This window comes from Passer montanus, unplaced genomic scaffold (genome assembly GCF_014805655.1).
Source record: "Passer montanus isolate IOZ18808 unplaced genomic scaffold, ASM1480565v1 scaffold25, whole genome shotgun sequence".
NCBI lineage: Eukaryota > Metazoa > Chordata > Aves > Passeriformes > Passeridae > Passer > Passer montanus.
Genome location: NW_024367149.1, coordinates 1,894,992 through 1,910,086, shown reverse-complemented (window position 1 = coordinate 1,910,086; position 15,095 = coordinate 1,894,992). Strand labels below are relative to the sequence as shown.

The 15,095-nt window shown below is 53.7% G+C and overlaps 1 protein-coding gene across 2 annotated transcripts; it reads left to right on the top strand.

The window, feature by feature from the left end:
* Nucleotides 1–782: 782 nt before the first annotated feature.
* On the top strand, nt 783–15,095 carry ELOVL1 (ELOVL fatty acid elongase 1). 2 transcript variants are annotated; one of them, XM_039711744.1, is made up of 8 exons: nt 783–847; nt 11,319–11,378; nt 11,825–12,015; nt 12,172–12,252; nt 12,460–12,516; nt 12,842–12,947; nt 13,098–13,234; nt 13,637–15,095. In XM_039711744.1, exons 1-8 carry the CDS (start codon nt 802–804, stop codon nt 13,889–13,891), a joined length of 933 nt encoding a protein of 310 aa, XP_039567678.1. In that variant the 5' UTR covers nt 783–801; the 3' UTR covers nt 13,892–15,095. The 2 variants fall into 2 exon arrangements, with proteins under 2 accessions (XP_039567678.1, XP_039567680.1); XM_039711746.1 differs by lacking the exon at nt 783–847 and adding an exon at nt 4,555–4,579.

The window sequence follows — 15,095 nt, the reverse complement described above, 5'->3', positions numbered from 1 at the left end:
CCATCTTCATGGGAGGAAAGGTGAACAGCAGTACAGCAAAAAGGGCTACCATGGCATTAGGTGCAGGGACAGGCAGACTAGTGAGAAAATGCTGGAAAAACTTGTTCAGTCTTCCCTGTAATGGCTGAGAGGGAGATGATTGCAGTCTACAAACACACTGTAGAATCAACACCGAGGCAGGACCGTGGTGAGATAAATTACAACGCTGGCACAGGAACAAGTGTTTATTAACCAGCCGTGCATCAAATTAAGCTGGAAATGAGGTGATTCCTAACAATTAGAATAGTGAGTTCTGAAAATGCCTTCAGACCAGAGGAGCGCGAGTCGAGTCCCGGCCACTTTTTAGGCTGCGGACTGGCCTGGCTGTGGAGGCGCCGCGGGATGGAAGCGCTCTGGAAGCGGCGCGGGGCCAGAGCGGCCTCTCGGGGCTCTGTCCGGTGCCTCCGAGAGCTCGCCGTGCCTGTTGCGGTGTCCCGAGGGGGATAAAAGCCTATGAGCTGCAGGTTTATGGACCTGTACGGGTCTGCCTCATGCCGCCACCAGCACCCTGGAGCCAGCCCTCCGCACGGCTCGCTGACCCTGCCGCAGCCCGCACCCTTCCCCAGCCATTTTCCCCCGTCCCCTCACGCCGCTCGGCCCCGCCGGCAGAGCCCGCCCGCCCCTCAAGCCCCGCCGCGGTGGGCGTGGCCGCGGAACGGGCGGGACGCGGCGGGAGCGCCGATTGGCCGCCGCTCTCCCGGGGGCGGAACGCCGCACTTTCTGCCAATCGGCAGCGGCGAAGGGGCGGAGCTTCCCGCTTTAATGGCGGGGGCGGCCGTGGCGGCGGCAGATTGGGGTGCGGCTGGCGGTGAGTGCGGGTGGCCGTGGGGTGGAGGGTGTGGGGCCCGGTCTTGCCTGGCAAGGGGTGGGCTGGGGATGTCTGGTCTATTCTAGCGGTCATTTGGGGTGTTTGTGAGGGGGGAGTTCGGGTGGAGGTATCCGAGGTTAGCGGTGGGTCGGGGCTAGTCGTTGGGGTGTGCTGAGGGGGCTTCGGAAGGTGTTTGCAGGGCTGGAGGGTGCTGAGGAGGCCTTAGCAGGGTTCGGCTGCTTTGGGGGGTTAAGCTTTGCTGCCAGGAATGGTGGGTCCTGCCCCGGGGGAGCCATGTGCTGGCCGGGCACCTGTTAACTGCCCTGCTGGGGGAGGCTCGTGTGTATGTCCGTGTTCCCGTCACCTGGGATGCTCACGGTCACGGGGGGAGGTGTGTGGTGTCTGCTCACCACAGGGGTGGGGAGGCCGTGGCCTGATGGGTGGGATGGGTGTTGCGATACTGTGACGTGCCCTTGCCGGGCGATCACGCTGGGTGCGGCTGTGGAGGCTGTCACCCCCCGGAAAGGGGGGTACCCGCAGTACCGTGTGGCGAGTGCACCGCTGTGCGAACCTGCCCGTGTCAGACGGAGGGACACGAGGGGAGTCCGAGTTGAACTGTTGAAGTGGTTTTTGGGTTTGTGGGGTTGGTTTGGTTTTGTTTTTGGTTGCTTCTTTCTTTTTTTTTTTTTCTCAAAAGCAACAGGGTTCTGTGAGGAGCTGTAGCGCTCCTTGGCTGGCAGCCTGGTGCCGCTGTCTCAGCGCACCCATGGTGCCAGGGAAGGGTGCAATTCCCTTCCGCAGTCGGCCGCTCTCCTTCGGGGCAGCGCCGGCCCCTCTGTGCGAGGCTGGGATGCTTTCCCGGCCGGCCGGGGGAAGGACTGTCCCTCCACGCTGTGTGCCGTGGCACGAACACCGGCCCCGTCCCGGCAGGCCTCTGCCAGAGGCCGCGCTGGGTCCCGGCCGTGACGGGGCTGCCTCCCCACTGCTGGCCGGTGGCCCGAGCCCAGGGTCCGCCTGCTTCCCGGCTCAGGGACCGCTGGCTCCGCAGCCTCAGGGGCGAGGTCGGCATCGCCCTGCTGGCGTTTTGGCGGGATAGTCCCAGCTCCACAGGCAGCGGAGTAGCCCCGCGGGCTCGCTGGAAGGTGGCTGACCCCCCACACGTCGCGGCGGCGGCGCGGGGCCTCCCTGGGCCCGCTGCGGCCCTTCCCAGGCGCGCAGGCCCCGCTTCCGGGCCCGTCCGCGCCACACCCGAGCCGGGCCGGGAGCCGCCCGGGCGGGGGGACCTGGCGCTCCCTGCGGCGGCAGCGGGGCCGGGGCCTTTGCCAGAGGGACTCGCAGGGGTGGCAGCAAGGCTGAGCGGGGCGCTGCCCGGCTCCTGCCATGGGCACCGTGCGGGTACGCTGAGCAGCCCAGGGCTGTGGTCTCCTGGGGCTTCTCGGCAGCGGGGCGCGAGCAGCCCCCGGCGGCCGGGGAGCTTTCTTCTACCGAGCCGTCGGCATCAATGTAACCATTCAGATGGCTCTCTCCTCCTCCTCCTCCGGGCAGGGTGGCAGTACCAGGCCTCCCCCGCTGCTGCGACACAATGTCAGCTTTGAGTGCCGGCTCGTGTAGGTGCTTGGCCTCCCGCTGGCCCTCGCTCTGGAACGCGGTGGCAGGAGGAGGAGGTCACTGTCACCCCCCTGGTAGCAGCAGTTGCCTGGCGTCGGGCTGACCTGGCGCTGGTGTGGTCCTTCATGGGGGTCTGTGCTTCCTGGACCACCGTGGGCTCGATAACCACTGGCAGTACAGGGCTTGGTCTCTAGATCTCTTTACGGGGGCCAGTTCCTCTGTTGTAACGAAGGGGAAGCTGGGAAAGCTACTTATTTTTACATTGTAACAGAGTAAATGAGGCAGCATAAATAGGCATTGCAACAAGAGGCTAAGCTTTGGGGCTGTCAGTCTGTGCATCAGTGCCTGGGCCGCTGTCTGCAGAGCGGCTGTCAGGGACTTTCCCTGTGGCTGATCATGTTGGTTCTGTTCATATTGGGGAAAAAGTGGGGTGAATACCCCTTCCTATGCTCACCGGGCAGCATGGGATAACACTGGTGCTTTACCTCCTAGTGCATTTTCTCAGAGCATCTGTTCCCTTCCTGGAGGCCAGGCTTGCCTGTGCAGCAGTGCATCTGTCCTGCTGTGCTGTCCCAAGCTGACCACCTTCTCTTCTACCAGAATGCAGCCAGGGCAGATTCCTAGCTGGATGGAGCTGACCTTCCCACCAGACCTGCTGGGCAGCTTCTTGAGGGTAGTTTAGAGTCAAACAGCTGGCTGAGCCCTTGGGGCTTGGCTGAGGCTGGTGTGCCTTATCTCTTTCCTAGGAAGCCCCTCTAGCTCATGGGTGTGAGCCGCTGCTAACAGCCTGTTCCTATGAGAAACAGCAAGATGCCAGTTGTTGCAGCATCTACTTGCTACATCTTGCTGTGGGGATTAAGCCGTGCCACCCACACAGCCTGGGCCTCTGTGGTCCTGCCTTATGTTGTGTTCTTATTTTTGTTTCCTGAAAACCCATTGGTGGGAGATATTATGTGGTCCTTCAGGAAAGAAGTGTAATATAAAAGTACTGTTAAAACTGAGACTTGGGAGTAAAAGCTCACTCTGACCTACAGGTGTCTCATACCATGTGTTAGAGATAAAAAATAAGGGAGCTTATTTAAGTTGCATAGTGTCTCCTTTCTCTCCTGATGGAGAACAGCTTTGCATCCTGAGGAAGCTCTGGAGCTGGTGTTGGGGCAGGTGCTTGACTGGGTGCTGTCCTTGAATGCTACAGGTGAATGCTTTCTTTTCTGCTGGGGGTTACAGCACAGTGAATACTTAGCCTGAGACACTTACAAGGGACATGGGGAGTGGTGCCTGTGATGGCCTAAGAGATGCTCTGTGTTTCTGTGCTTTTGTGTTGGAGTTCTGGTAGTGTGTGCCCTGCTGGCTGTCAGATGGTGGGAGTACTTGGGCTGGAAAGTCTGGTTCTTGCCAGTCAAACAGGTGAGGCAGCTTGGGCTCTTTTAGGGAGGAGACGGTCCCCAGGAGCCAGGACTCTTCCCTGCAGGAGTTGTGGGGCTGCTGTTGCTCAGAGATGACAAGTTACAGCTGCCACAGCCTATTCCCCACCATCAGGCTCTTGTCTGCATTCTGAGCCTTTAGTGGCTTGAGGATGGTGGAGGTGGTAACTGGGTCTGATGTTTCTTGATTTCCCTGTTTCTTGATTCAGTGTGTCACAGGGTTGATTCTTTGCTCTGGGATGGCTTGAGGTGGTGAGCTGTCACTGGCAGCAAGTTCTCCAGCTTTGTTGCAAGGAGCTGTCTTACTCTGTGTATCAGATCAGCTAGCTTGCTCTCATAGTTTAAGATTTGCTCTGTGCACACACAAATCTTATAACTCATGCTGCTTTTACTTAACCCTAAGAGGCTCTCCCTGTGGTACAGCAGTAGTAGCAAGTGCACTGACTTTGAGTGGTCAGTCTACACCCATGTTGAGATAGCCAGGCTTCACACTTCACTTTTTGTGCTTGGAAGGCTGTGAACCTCCTTGAATGTGGAAGCCATTAAGCCTCAGGCATGTTGGGTTCTAGGTGCATATACTGTGCTACTGGAGTATGACAGCTTCATACCATCAGAGAACATCCTGCTCTCTTGTTAGAAGATGGTGTGACTGCACTGCCTTCTTGGTGTGGAGGGTACAGGACCCTAAGCTGATGTCATGGTAAGTTCCAGGCAGCAGCTTCTTGTATTGTTGAGAAGCTCTGGGTTCATAGCTTCTTGAGGCCCAAAGGTCTTCTTGAACAGTTGAAATAAAGCTGTTAGAGGGAATTTGTGAGTCTTTCCTTTCTGCCTCTTGCTTTGTGGATTTTCATGTCGGTCTTGTCTTGATATACCTGTCTAATTAATGCACAGGCCTGAGTGGGGAAGAGCACACCAATCATTACTGTGTTGTGATTACAGCTAGGGCTGCAAGAACAGAGGTGCAGCCTTGTATTGAGGTGTTTGCATAGTGATTAAAACCAGAGATGAGTGCTGTGGTACAGCCTGTCCCACCCCCAGACAGGGTGCTCTGTTTCTTTGCTAGGTGGCTTTAGAAGGCTGACCTGATTTTGGATGCAGATGTTGGAAGCTGGCCTAGCTCAATGTAGCCCTGCCTGCCCTCCTGCCTCATTCTGTCCTTCCTGAGTGTGCTCTGTGCAGTCTGGGGAGAGGCTGGGTGCTTTCAGAGAGGGAGCTCAGCCATCTCGATCTTCCCCCTTCACCTGGTGCTCTATGAGGGAGTGACACAGATCAATATGGTTAGTTCAGAAAGGAAATGCCTTTTTTTCCATTTCTGTTGGTATCTCGTATTGTTTACTTTTTTCCTGCACTTCTTTATTCCTTTGTTCCTTGCTATGTCAGATTTTCTGCCTAATGTTGCCTTTTCTGGTTTTTTCCTCATCTCATATGCTCTCATCTCTACTGATATCAGTTCTCTGAATATGCAGCCACCAGCTTTGAATGTGATAAGGGGTAAACCTACTCTTAACAGTTTGGGGAGGTGCTGCCCCTGAAAAAAGTATGCTGTGCATATTAAACCTCTTATTGCAAGGTATGCTTTTGTGGGGACCTTGAAGTCTGATACCTGCCTTAATTTTTGTGCAAGGTTACCTGACCCTATTGCAATTGATGTCCCCCTTTCCCTGAAAGCTTGTGAGGTGCCACACTGACTGTCAGTCAGTGCTTTCTGCTAATCTGGGAGTCTCCTCTTGCTTTCCCTGCTTCCAGTGAGTATGGGAAGTGGAGAGCCTAATCTGTTTGTAGGATGCTGTCCAAAGGCCTCAGGGTTTTACAGCCACTGCGTGAGAGAGTGGTAGGTATTAACACACACTTAGTGGGGATGAGGAAACGGCTCAACTTCAGGCAGGACACTTCCTGGCACTTGGATCCAGTGTGCCAGGGGCAGCACCCACCCAGCCAGGCTGATGCCCTCATCGGTTGCAATAGCACCTCTTGCAAGAGCTGTTACATATCACAACTTGGAGAGCTGGCATCCCTTGTGTCACTCAGTACCTCCTGTACTGACTTCAGAGAATGCTGGTGTAGAACACGCAGTACCGGGTTGTTGGCTGTGTCCTTCGACACTCATCACGAAGTAGGTGAGCCAGAGGAAGTGACCAATGGCAAGGATTTGAATAGAAAAACTTATCTGGTGGTGCTAGTATAAAGTCTTTGTAGTTAAGTTGTGAATGGAGTTCTGGGACTGGTTGTTCTCAAATTCCAATCAGCGTTTGCCCCAGGTCCTCAGAGCTGAGATGCCAGGCTAGCAGAGTTGCTTTACTACCTATATCTGTTGGTGTGGCTTTCCACACTTAAAGCATAGAAGCTCTGGTTGTCCTGCCAGACTTGTCTTCTGTGGCTGGTGACAGGCATATCTTTATACTGATTTCTTTTGAGAAAAAACATTACTTTAGAAGCATGTGGGCAATGCTATCTTAGCTTGAGTCTTCAGTGAATGGCTGAAATTATTAGCAGGAATGCAAGTGTACTTGAATACAGCTCTCCTGTTGAGTGGCCTCTGCTGCATGTGTTTGAGCTGGTGTTAGGAGATGCTGTGTGTGAAATAAGTGTGTACTGCCTGGTTAGAAGCCCCTCTCCCTTTCACTGGGCACAGAGCAGCAGACAGTGGAGATCCAAATCGGTTTCCTGTGCTTCACTGTGCACTTCAGTCTTAGAGTGATCCCACTGCAGAGTTGATAGAAAACAGGGGTTTGCAGCTTATTGCTGGCTGTGCTCCTTCTCTCTCATTTTGCTCTGACTGCCTTGCTGCCTGTGTGTTGTTTGGGGCAGAAAAATGTTCATGTTCCTCATCTTGCTGGATTCACTTGTGCATAAGCTCAGGAAAGCTGCTGGAGCTGTGGCTGTCAGCTCTTGGTGGGGAAGTTTTGTGGTGCCAGCCTTGTGTATGCAGTACACACCCCTGTCTGTGGCTGGCTTGATCAGTTCCACTCTTCTGCAGGGAAATGTAGTCCATGGGCACTTGGGGCTGTGTGCAGGCTTTGTTAGATCCCATGGTGATTTTCTGGAATGCCAGGCAATTGGGTGGGTGCTGTGGTGGGGAGCTGGGGGAGGAAGATGCCTCTTCCTGAGAGGTGCTGGAGCTCAAAGCTGCATCAGGCAGCAAGCCTTGTTGCCAGCTAGTAGGTCAGGGATGTTAGTTTCACATCTGGCCAACTGATTATCTCCTGACCTTTGAGGGCTGCTACTCCCTGGGAAGCCCCACAGGGCCAGGCCTGCTTTAGGCAGTTCAGCAAGGGCCCTGTGCCAGCTCTCCCTGGGGTGGCAGCTCTGTGGCCATCTACCAGAAGGTTTTGGTGCTGCCTTTAATTAAACCAGTGGGGAGATGAGGGTGTTTGCTTTTGCACTTATTACAGGACTGATTTCTGACCTGAATGCTGAGGTGTAGGAGTGTTCGATGTCTGGGGCAGAGTCTGTTGCTTGCAGATAGTTGTTGTGTGGGGAGATGTCTGCCCTGCAAGGCTGTCAACAAAACTTATTGGCTTGAGCTCTGCTCTCTGTCAGTGTCATGGTTCTGACAGTGCTGTGGTCTGACCGGGGCTGGTCATAAAAGGCCTTGCTGTTGTTGCTGAAGTTGCACTAATTAGCTGTATAGCTTGCTGGAAATATGCAGTCTACACATTGCTTGGCGTAAGCAAGTATTTAATCCTTGGTGTTGGTTACTGGAGCAGATTCTGGCCTGATACTCTAGTTTGCAAATAGTGGGAACTTTTTGTCTGACACGGGGAAGTGACTCGCTGTTGCTGAGAGATAGGAGATGTGTTGTAAGGTTTCTCTGTATCATCTAGGGTGTGTTTGGGCCCCTAGGGTTCCTGCTCATTTGGGATGCTTGGACCTATTTGCTTGATTTCTCTTCAGCTGTTCAAGGCTCAGTTTTGAGTTCTGCATCTCTTCTCAGCTCCTTGCTTAAGAAGGTCAGGATTTAGGAGGAGTTAGAGGAAAATAAGTGTCCCCCATGTGCAGAGAGGACAGATGCAACCACTGAGCTGTGAACACCTGCAGTGAGTGATGTGCAGTGTGGCGTGGAGTGCAGTAAGAGCCGATGCCCGTGTGGGTGGTGAACCCCTCTCAAAGTGAGGAGGGGTGCTGTGCACAGAGGTTCCTGGGCAGTTGGTGCTCTGTGCTGGAAAACCCCTGCACCTGAAAGGCTGGCATGGAGCAGTCATAGTTTAGGCAGGCCAGTGCACTTCACATCCCCCTGCCCAGTGAAGGTGACTCTTGGGTGTGCCCTGTAACTTCCACTTTGCTGCTCGACTGTCAACACCCCAAGGCCAGTGGCTGCCCCTTGAGGGACAGGGGAGGGCAGACATACCTGCATCTGCTCACTGAGCAAGGCATACTTTGGCCACTTTGATGTAGGATGATGTAGCATGCCAGCAGGGACAGATGCCAGGTCTTCCAAAGACCAGAAAATCTCAGGGTTTCCCTGGAGATGTGGTTGCTCTGTTAGCTTAATTTAGCAGGATGTTGTTCTGCCTCTGAGCAAGGCATACTTTGGCCACTTTGATGTAGGATGATGTAGCATGCCAGTGGGGACAGGTGCCAGGTCTTCCAAAGACCAGAAAATCTCAGGGTTTCCCTGGAGATGTGGTTGCTCTGTTAGCTTAATTTAGCAGGATGTTGTTCTGCCTAGAGAAACCGAGGAAAACATATAGGTCCTTTCCATAAGGGCCTGCAGCATAATTCTACTATTTCTTGGTGCTTGCCCAGAGCCTGTGTTCAGATCAAGTCCAAAGCCTCCCAACTTCCTGTGGCATGTGTGGCTGTAGGAGTGTTGGAGGCATTTCTCAAAACATCAATAAGACAAACTTGTTACTGTTCACACTGGTAGGGACTTCTGTGCTAGTCCTGGTTTGAAATGAGCTTCTCCCACTGCTTGGGAGAATAGTTGTCATGGACCCTGAATTGTTTTGAGCTGGGTCCTAGTTGGCAAGTGGTACTGGAGGCTTTGGCCCAGCTAAGCCAAGGTCAGGGAAGTGATCTGTAGTGTCTGAGCTCGAGTGTGTTTCTGCAGTGTGAGATCAGTGGTACTGGAGGCTTTGGCCCAGAGCCAGGGAAGTGATCTGTAGTGTCTGAGCTCAAGCGTGTTTCCGCAGTGTGAGATGTAGCTATGGGCTCAAAGACAGCTGACACTCTCTTCTCATCCTAACCTGCTCAAAATAGGCAAGTACTCGGCAGGATTTTTGTCTCTGCCCTGGACCTGTAGTAAGGTTGACTCATTCACCTTGATAAGATAAACACAGACCTTGAATAGTCAGGTGCCTCTGCTGGGAGCTGACTCTTGAGGGCTCCTCAATCTAGCAAATAAAGGTGTAGCTGGATGTAGTGGTTGAAAGCTGAAACTAGACAGACAAGTTTGGAGCTTGCTCTTAGCCATTAAAGCAACATAAAGCTCAGCAGCTTTCCAGACTTGTACTTAGTGTATTTCCCACAGCTGAGCCTTGAGTGTCTCTTGAGGATGCAATAGTTTCTGCTACACTTCTAGCTGGCTTCTGCTGCACACGGTGAGTGGATTATCTTGGCAGTACCCAGAACCTTAAATATTTCTTGCATCACAGTGATACTACATGTGAGTATTACTTGCTATTAAACCCTTTGAAACCTTGCTTGGGAGGGTGAATGTGTATTTTGCTGCTGTGGTGCCCCTGCTATGTGGGGGGATCAGTCCTAAGCGGGCTTTGTCCTATTGCTTCATCTGCCTCCACGATTGCATAAGGAACTACCTTCTGAGCTTTCTGAAACACAGCAGAACTTCTTGGGCTCTGTCCTTGGGCTGCGTGACTGTGCAGGCTGCTCTGGAGCCTTGCTTGGGGGAATGGGTGTTTTGGACAATTGAGGTGAAGGAGGAGACCTCTTCCTGCCTGCTGCCCTTGCAAAGAGGTTAGGTGGCACTCCCCAGTCTGGAGGAATGCAGAGGGTATGACTGGGCAGGCACAGAGCCAGCACTGCTGCTGCACCAAACTGATTTGCAGGGAATGGTGAACCAGAATGGTGTGTGCCAGGCCCCCTGAAGATTACTGCTGGCAAAGCCTGCCATGGAGGTGCCTGGTAGCTCTGCACAGAAAGTGTCTGCTGCCATCCTGCCTACAGCAATGACATTGAGCTCTTCCCTTGCTGTGAGCTGAAGGTGCAGTGCTGGTGTTGTCTGGTGAGGGCTTGAGGTGGCAGTGGCTGCTGAGTACTCAGGGACCTTACTGGGAAGAAGGGTACTCTGGCTTCAGCCTCCTAGCTGCTGGTCTGGAAGAGGCCATGTGCTTCCTGCTGGTGGCAGCAATATACCTCCTGGGAAGGCTGGGCTGGGGACCCATTTCCCCAGGCATGCGTGAGCAGTGACTCCTGTGCACCTTCCTGGAAGGGGTAGGTGGAATGTCTGGTAGCAGCTGTGGGGAATGCCTCCCTCACAGATGGATGAGTCAGCTGAGGCTGTGCCTAAGCTCTGCCTCCCTTCCTGCTGCTCTGGTGTCCTGTGGGCTGGGGAGAGGTTGGGGAGCACAGGGGATGGGTGAGGGTGTTTAAAACTTGCCTGCAGCAGTAAGAGCCTCGGCCCTTCCTGCTTTTCTGGAGAGCATCTGCCCAGATCACTTTCTGGTGTGTGTGTTCATATTGAGGATGAGCAAGTATGGGGAGTGCCAGTCTTTCTCCTTGCAGCCTTCCATCATATGGCTTTCTCTTGTCTGGAAGGGCAGTGGAAATGCCATTGCCAAGCAGGATGCACCTGGCCTCTGAGGTACTAGATTATGTGGTAGTAGTTTCTTGTCCAGAGGGTTTGTGTAAGGATGTGAAACCAGGAACTCTGACACCAGAAACTGATGTTTGTTTCTGAACCTATGGATTTCCTTCCTCATGTAATGGGCCTGCCAGTGATGGTGTGCTGCTTCTGTGGTGGGAATCAGTTGGCAGGAGCCCAAAGCTGACCTTAAAAGCATTGCGCTGTGGAGAGTGTGGGCCAGCCCTGCATCTCTGCTCCAGGGTCACACAGAGAAGTGTGCTGAGTAGATATGGCTGCCAATGCTGCTGGCAATGTCATGGTGCTTGTGGATGATAATGCTTGAGCTTGTACAGCAGGAGCAAGATTAAGGGTCTGGAGATACAGTGCTGAGGTTGGAAGCTTTCCTAGCTGGCTTGAAATGTTGGGTTCTTGCCTTGGAAGGACTGCTGGCATTCGATGATGGGGCACCCAGCAGAGCTGGGGAAACAGAGCCAGGCTCTGTGAGAAGTGAGAAGGCCTGTGGCTCATCTGGAAAGCAGATTCTGGTGTGTGATCAGCTGAAAGCAGCACTGGCCAGATACATGACTGTTTCTCTGAAACTGGGCTTGGAGTTTACTGGTCTGCAGGGCTGTGCTCTGTAGGCTGTGGTCCTGAGAAAACAGCTACTTGATCTTCCCTGCCTCTTTCCATACAGACACTGCCACCACCATGGAGGGGATTGTGACTATGTATCAGGACTTCATGAAGAAAGCAGGTCAGTGTTTGGCTCTGCCCAGCTATCAGACAGGTAGCACTACATGCTTTACTGCCTGAGGCACTGGGGGGTGGTCTGTCATCCCTGAAGCATCCCCTGGTGTAACTGCATCCTGCCATTGCCCTTACACGGTTGCCAGATGCAACTCTGGGGTTTTTGTGCTGCCTGTTATGAGGCTGTCTTGCATCAGTGACTGTGTAAATTGTTTTGGGGCATTTGTGTTCTCCTGGGCAGGTGATCTGCAGGCTGCCCTGCAGCATGGCTTCAGGCTATACTGTGCTGAGTCTGGCTGACTTCACCAGCCTCTGCTCCCAGACTGCTTCCCTACTTGCACTCGTGTCCTAGAGCAGGATTGCCGTGCCCTTGCCTCCACCGTGGCAGCAGCACTGCTGGCAGCAGCCTGGGGTGAGGATGCTAATTGCTCTGCACTGTGGCTCTTTCTGCAGACCCCCGCATCGCTGATTACCCACTGATGCAGTCCCCATTCCTTGTGATGGGCATCCTTCTGGGATATGTCTACTTTGTCCTATCCTTGGGTCCCCGGCTAATGGCCAACAGGAAGCCTTTAAACCTGAAGAAGTTCATGGTGCTATACAACTTCTTTCTGGTGGGACTCTCCCTTTACATAGTCTATGAGGTGAGTTGTCGGTAGCTTGGTCAGGCACGCGTAAAGCAGCGTGTGCAGGCTGTGTGGGTGATGGAGAGCCCTTTTCCTGGCTGTTCCCTGCCCTTCTGAGCTTGATGTGCACTGGATGATGTGTTAGGCCTCACCTTGATGATGCTCTTGTTGCAGTTCCTGATGGCAGGGTGGCTCACTGGGTACACCTGGCGATGTGACCCTGTAGACTTCTCACAGGACCCCAAGGCCCTCAGGGTGAGTTTTCATCCCTCTCCTGATAAGTGGGGATGGCCTTTAGTGGTTGTGTTTGGATGGCAGGGTCACAGCTCCTGTCTTTCCTGAGGCAGAGAATGTGCAGTCTCTGGGCCTTGGTTTCATGCCAGGGTAATTGTATGAAGCCCTTCCCTCACTGAGCTTGTTCAGGCTGAGGCAGGTCTCTAATGTTAACCTGTTCTGTTACAGATGGTCAGTGTTGCTTGGCTCTTTGTGTTCTCCAAGTTCATTGAACTGACAGACACGGTGAGTTACTGAGAAGGCCTTTTCACCCCTTGCTGGGCAGGGAGCTGAGCCCAGTGTATTTGGGGAGGTGCTTTTGCAGCCCTTCCAGTCTTACCTGGTAGTGTTTCTGTCTGGCATCACTGCCAAGGAGGCCATCCTAGAATATTGGTACTGAGGCCACTCTTTACATGCTACAGCTCTGGAAGCTGTGGGGTGACCTAATGGGTGATGACAATGAGTGGGGAGGGTGGGAAGCATCATGGAGATCACACACTGAATTAGTAGCCCAGCCTGCTCTAGCTGCTCCCAGGGCTGCAGGTTCTTAATGCTTGGGCTTTCATTGCAGGTGATCTTTGTCCTGCGGAAGAAGAATGAACAGGTCACATTCCTGCACCTTTTCCACCACTCTGTTCTGCCATGGAGCTGGTGGTGGGGAGCGAAGTTTGGGCCAGGTAAGATGGCAACTGTCTGGGTGCATGGATTGGGTATGGTTACCCCAGCATGCTGAGAAGGGGTTTTTGACCCTGCTGTGCTCTTAGCAACTGTGTAGTGCTGATTGCTGTGGAGTATTGACTTACACTAAGGAAAATCTGTCTTAACAGGGGGAATGGGCTCATTCCATGCCATGATCAATTCCATGGTGCATGTTGTCATGTATTTCTACTATGGGCTCTCAGCAGCAGGACCTGCCTTTCAGAAGTACCTGTGGTGGAAGAAGCACATCACAGCCATCCAGCTGGTGAGTCTGTGAGGTAGAGCAGAGCATGTGCCTGATGTGAAGGGCAGGCCAGCCCTTATACCTCTGAAAGGTGCTGTCAGCAGCAGTTGTCTCCTCTGTAGCATATTGCTCTGAGTTTTTAGCAGCTTTGCCCCACTGTGGACCTCTGATAGCCCTACCAGCCTGGTTGGGGTGTGGGTGCTGTTCACCTCATGGGCTGCAGCCATGTTGGGAGGGTGAGAAGCATATGCTGCTCTGAGACTTGTGCCTGCCTCTTCCAGCTGCTGCTGAATGCCTCACCATAAGGACCTGTGCTTCAGACTGGGAAAGGGGTCTAGGTGTTGCCTTTAAAAATAAGATCTCTAGTGGGTTCCCTGACCCTGCTCCCATGAGTAACTTGTTCTTATTCTGCCTTGCTCCCAGGCACAGTTTGTGATTGTCTCCATCCACATCTCCCAGTATTACTTCATGCCCAACTGCCAATACCAGTTCCCCATCTTCATTCACCTTATCTGGATTTATGGGACCATCTTCTTCATCCTCTTCTCCAACTTTTGGTACCAGTCCTACACCAAGGGCAAACGGTTGCCCAGGGTGGCTCAACAAGAAGCCCAGCACAACGGTAGCAGCATCCATGAAAATGGCACTGTCACCAATGGCAAGGTCAAAGCCAACTAGAGGGTAAAGTGCTCCCAGAGCCAATGAGAGCCCCGGGGCAGAGGCAGCTGGGACCTGTCCCTCTGCTCCTGGGTGCCACTAGCCAAGTCAAGTGCCTACAGACTGTTGTACCCCCGTGCCCAGTCCTGCTGTCCCCTGTCTGCATGCTCAGCCCCTCTGCTCTGAGCAGCCATGGGCCTCTTCTGCTTTGGGAGGGCTTGTGCTGTTTCTCAGTGTTGCTGAGCAGAGAGGCAACTGCCTGCATCACAGCTGTGGGGCTGCAGTCCCATTCCAGTGTTTCCAAAGGAACTTTCCCCAAGTGCCTACATCTGGCTCTTCTGCCTAGGGGCCATTTCCTTCTGAGTAGGACCAAAAGAAGAGACCGCTTCCTGTCCTGGTGCCCTCTCCTCTTCCCTGACTCACAAGAGCTTGTGTGGACGAGCAGATTCATCCCTGGCTGCTTGTTACTGCCAGCTCATGTGTGAGTGCTCCTGCTCTATGATGCCTTGTGCCACTTTGTTCTATGCCACAGTGCTGCATGTCCCTTCTGGTCCCTGTGTGCCCAGCTTGGGAGTCCTGCCCTGGCATATCTGTGCCCAGGTGTCTGTGGAGAACGTAGGGGCAGTCTGGGACTTCAGGGCCCAGACCTGCCCAGTACGGTACCCATGCCTGTGCCTAGTACATAGCAGGGGCTGTGACAGCCTGAAAGGCTTCCCCCATGTGATAAGCCCAGGTTGCCTTGCTGTTCTTGTGCCTGGGCTGGGTGCTCAGTGTGTGCTCAAGCCACACTTACCTGATCCTCTAAGGCAGCTGGTGGCTTGCTCCAGAGTGGGGGAGACCAAGCTCAGCCTAGTCTTGGACCACTTCCATTCCTGTAAATTCAAGACTTGAGCAATAAGTGCCCCTAAAATCAGCTGCTGGGCTCTCCTGCTTGGGTCCAGCCCTGCTCTGGCCTAGCCTGAGCACAGTGGAGGCCGGTTTTAAGTGTGCTCGGCTGTGGTGCAAGAGTGAGCACCTCTTGCCTCTGTGGATCTGACTGGGCCTGTGTGAAGATGTGCTCTGCCCTTCAGCAGGGCAGTGCAGCTGCTCTTCCTGGCCTGGTGCCTGTCACCTGCTCTGATTGTAACCAAAACATGCTGATGGCCTCGAGGACGAGGTGAAGGAGCCAGGCCCTGTCAGATTGGGCTGCTCTTCTATGACAAATAAACAAACAGAAGGAGAAATG

Coding starts and splice junctions, on each gene's coding strand:
- ELOVL1 (XM_039711744.1), top strand. CDS start 802: ATGGCGGGGGCGGCCGTGGCGGCGGCAGATTGGGGTGCGGCTGGCG. Junction 11,379..11,824: donor GGACTTCATGAAGAAAGCAG/GTCAGTGTTTGG, acceptor CTCTTTCTGCAG/ACCCCCGCATCGCTGATTAC. Junction 12,517..12,841: donor TCATTGAACTGACAGACACG/GTGAGTTACTGA, acceptor CTTTCATTGCAG/GTGATCTTTGTCCTGCGGAA.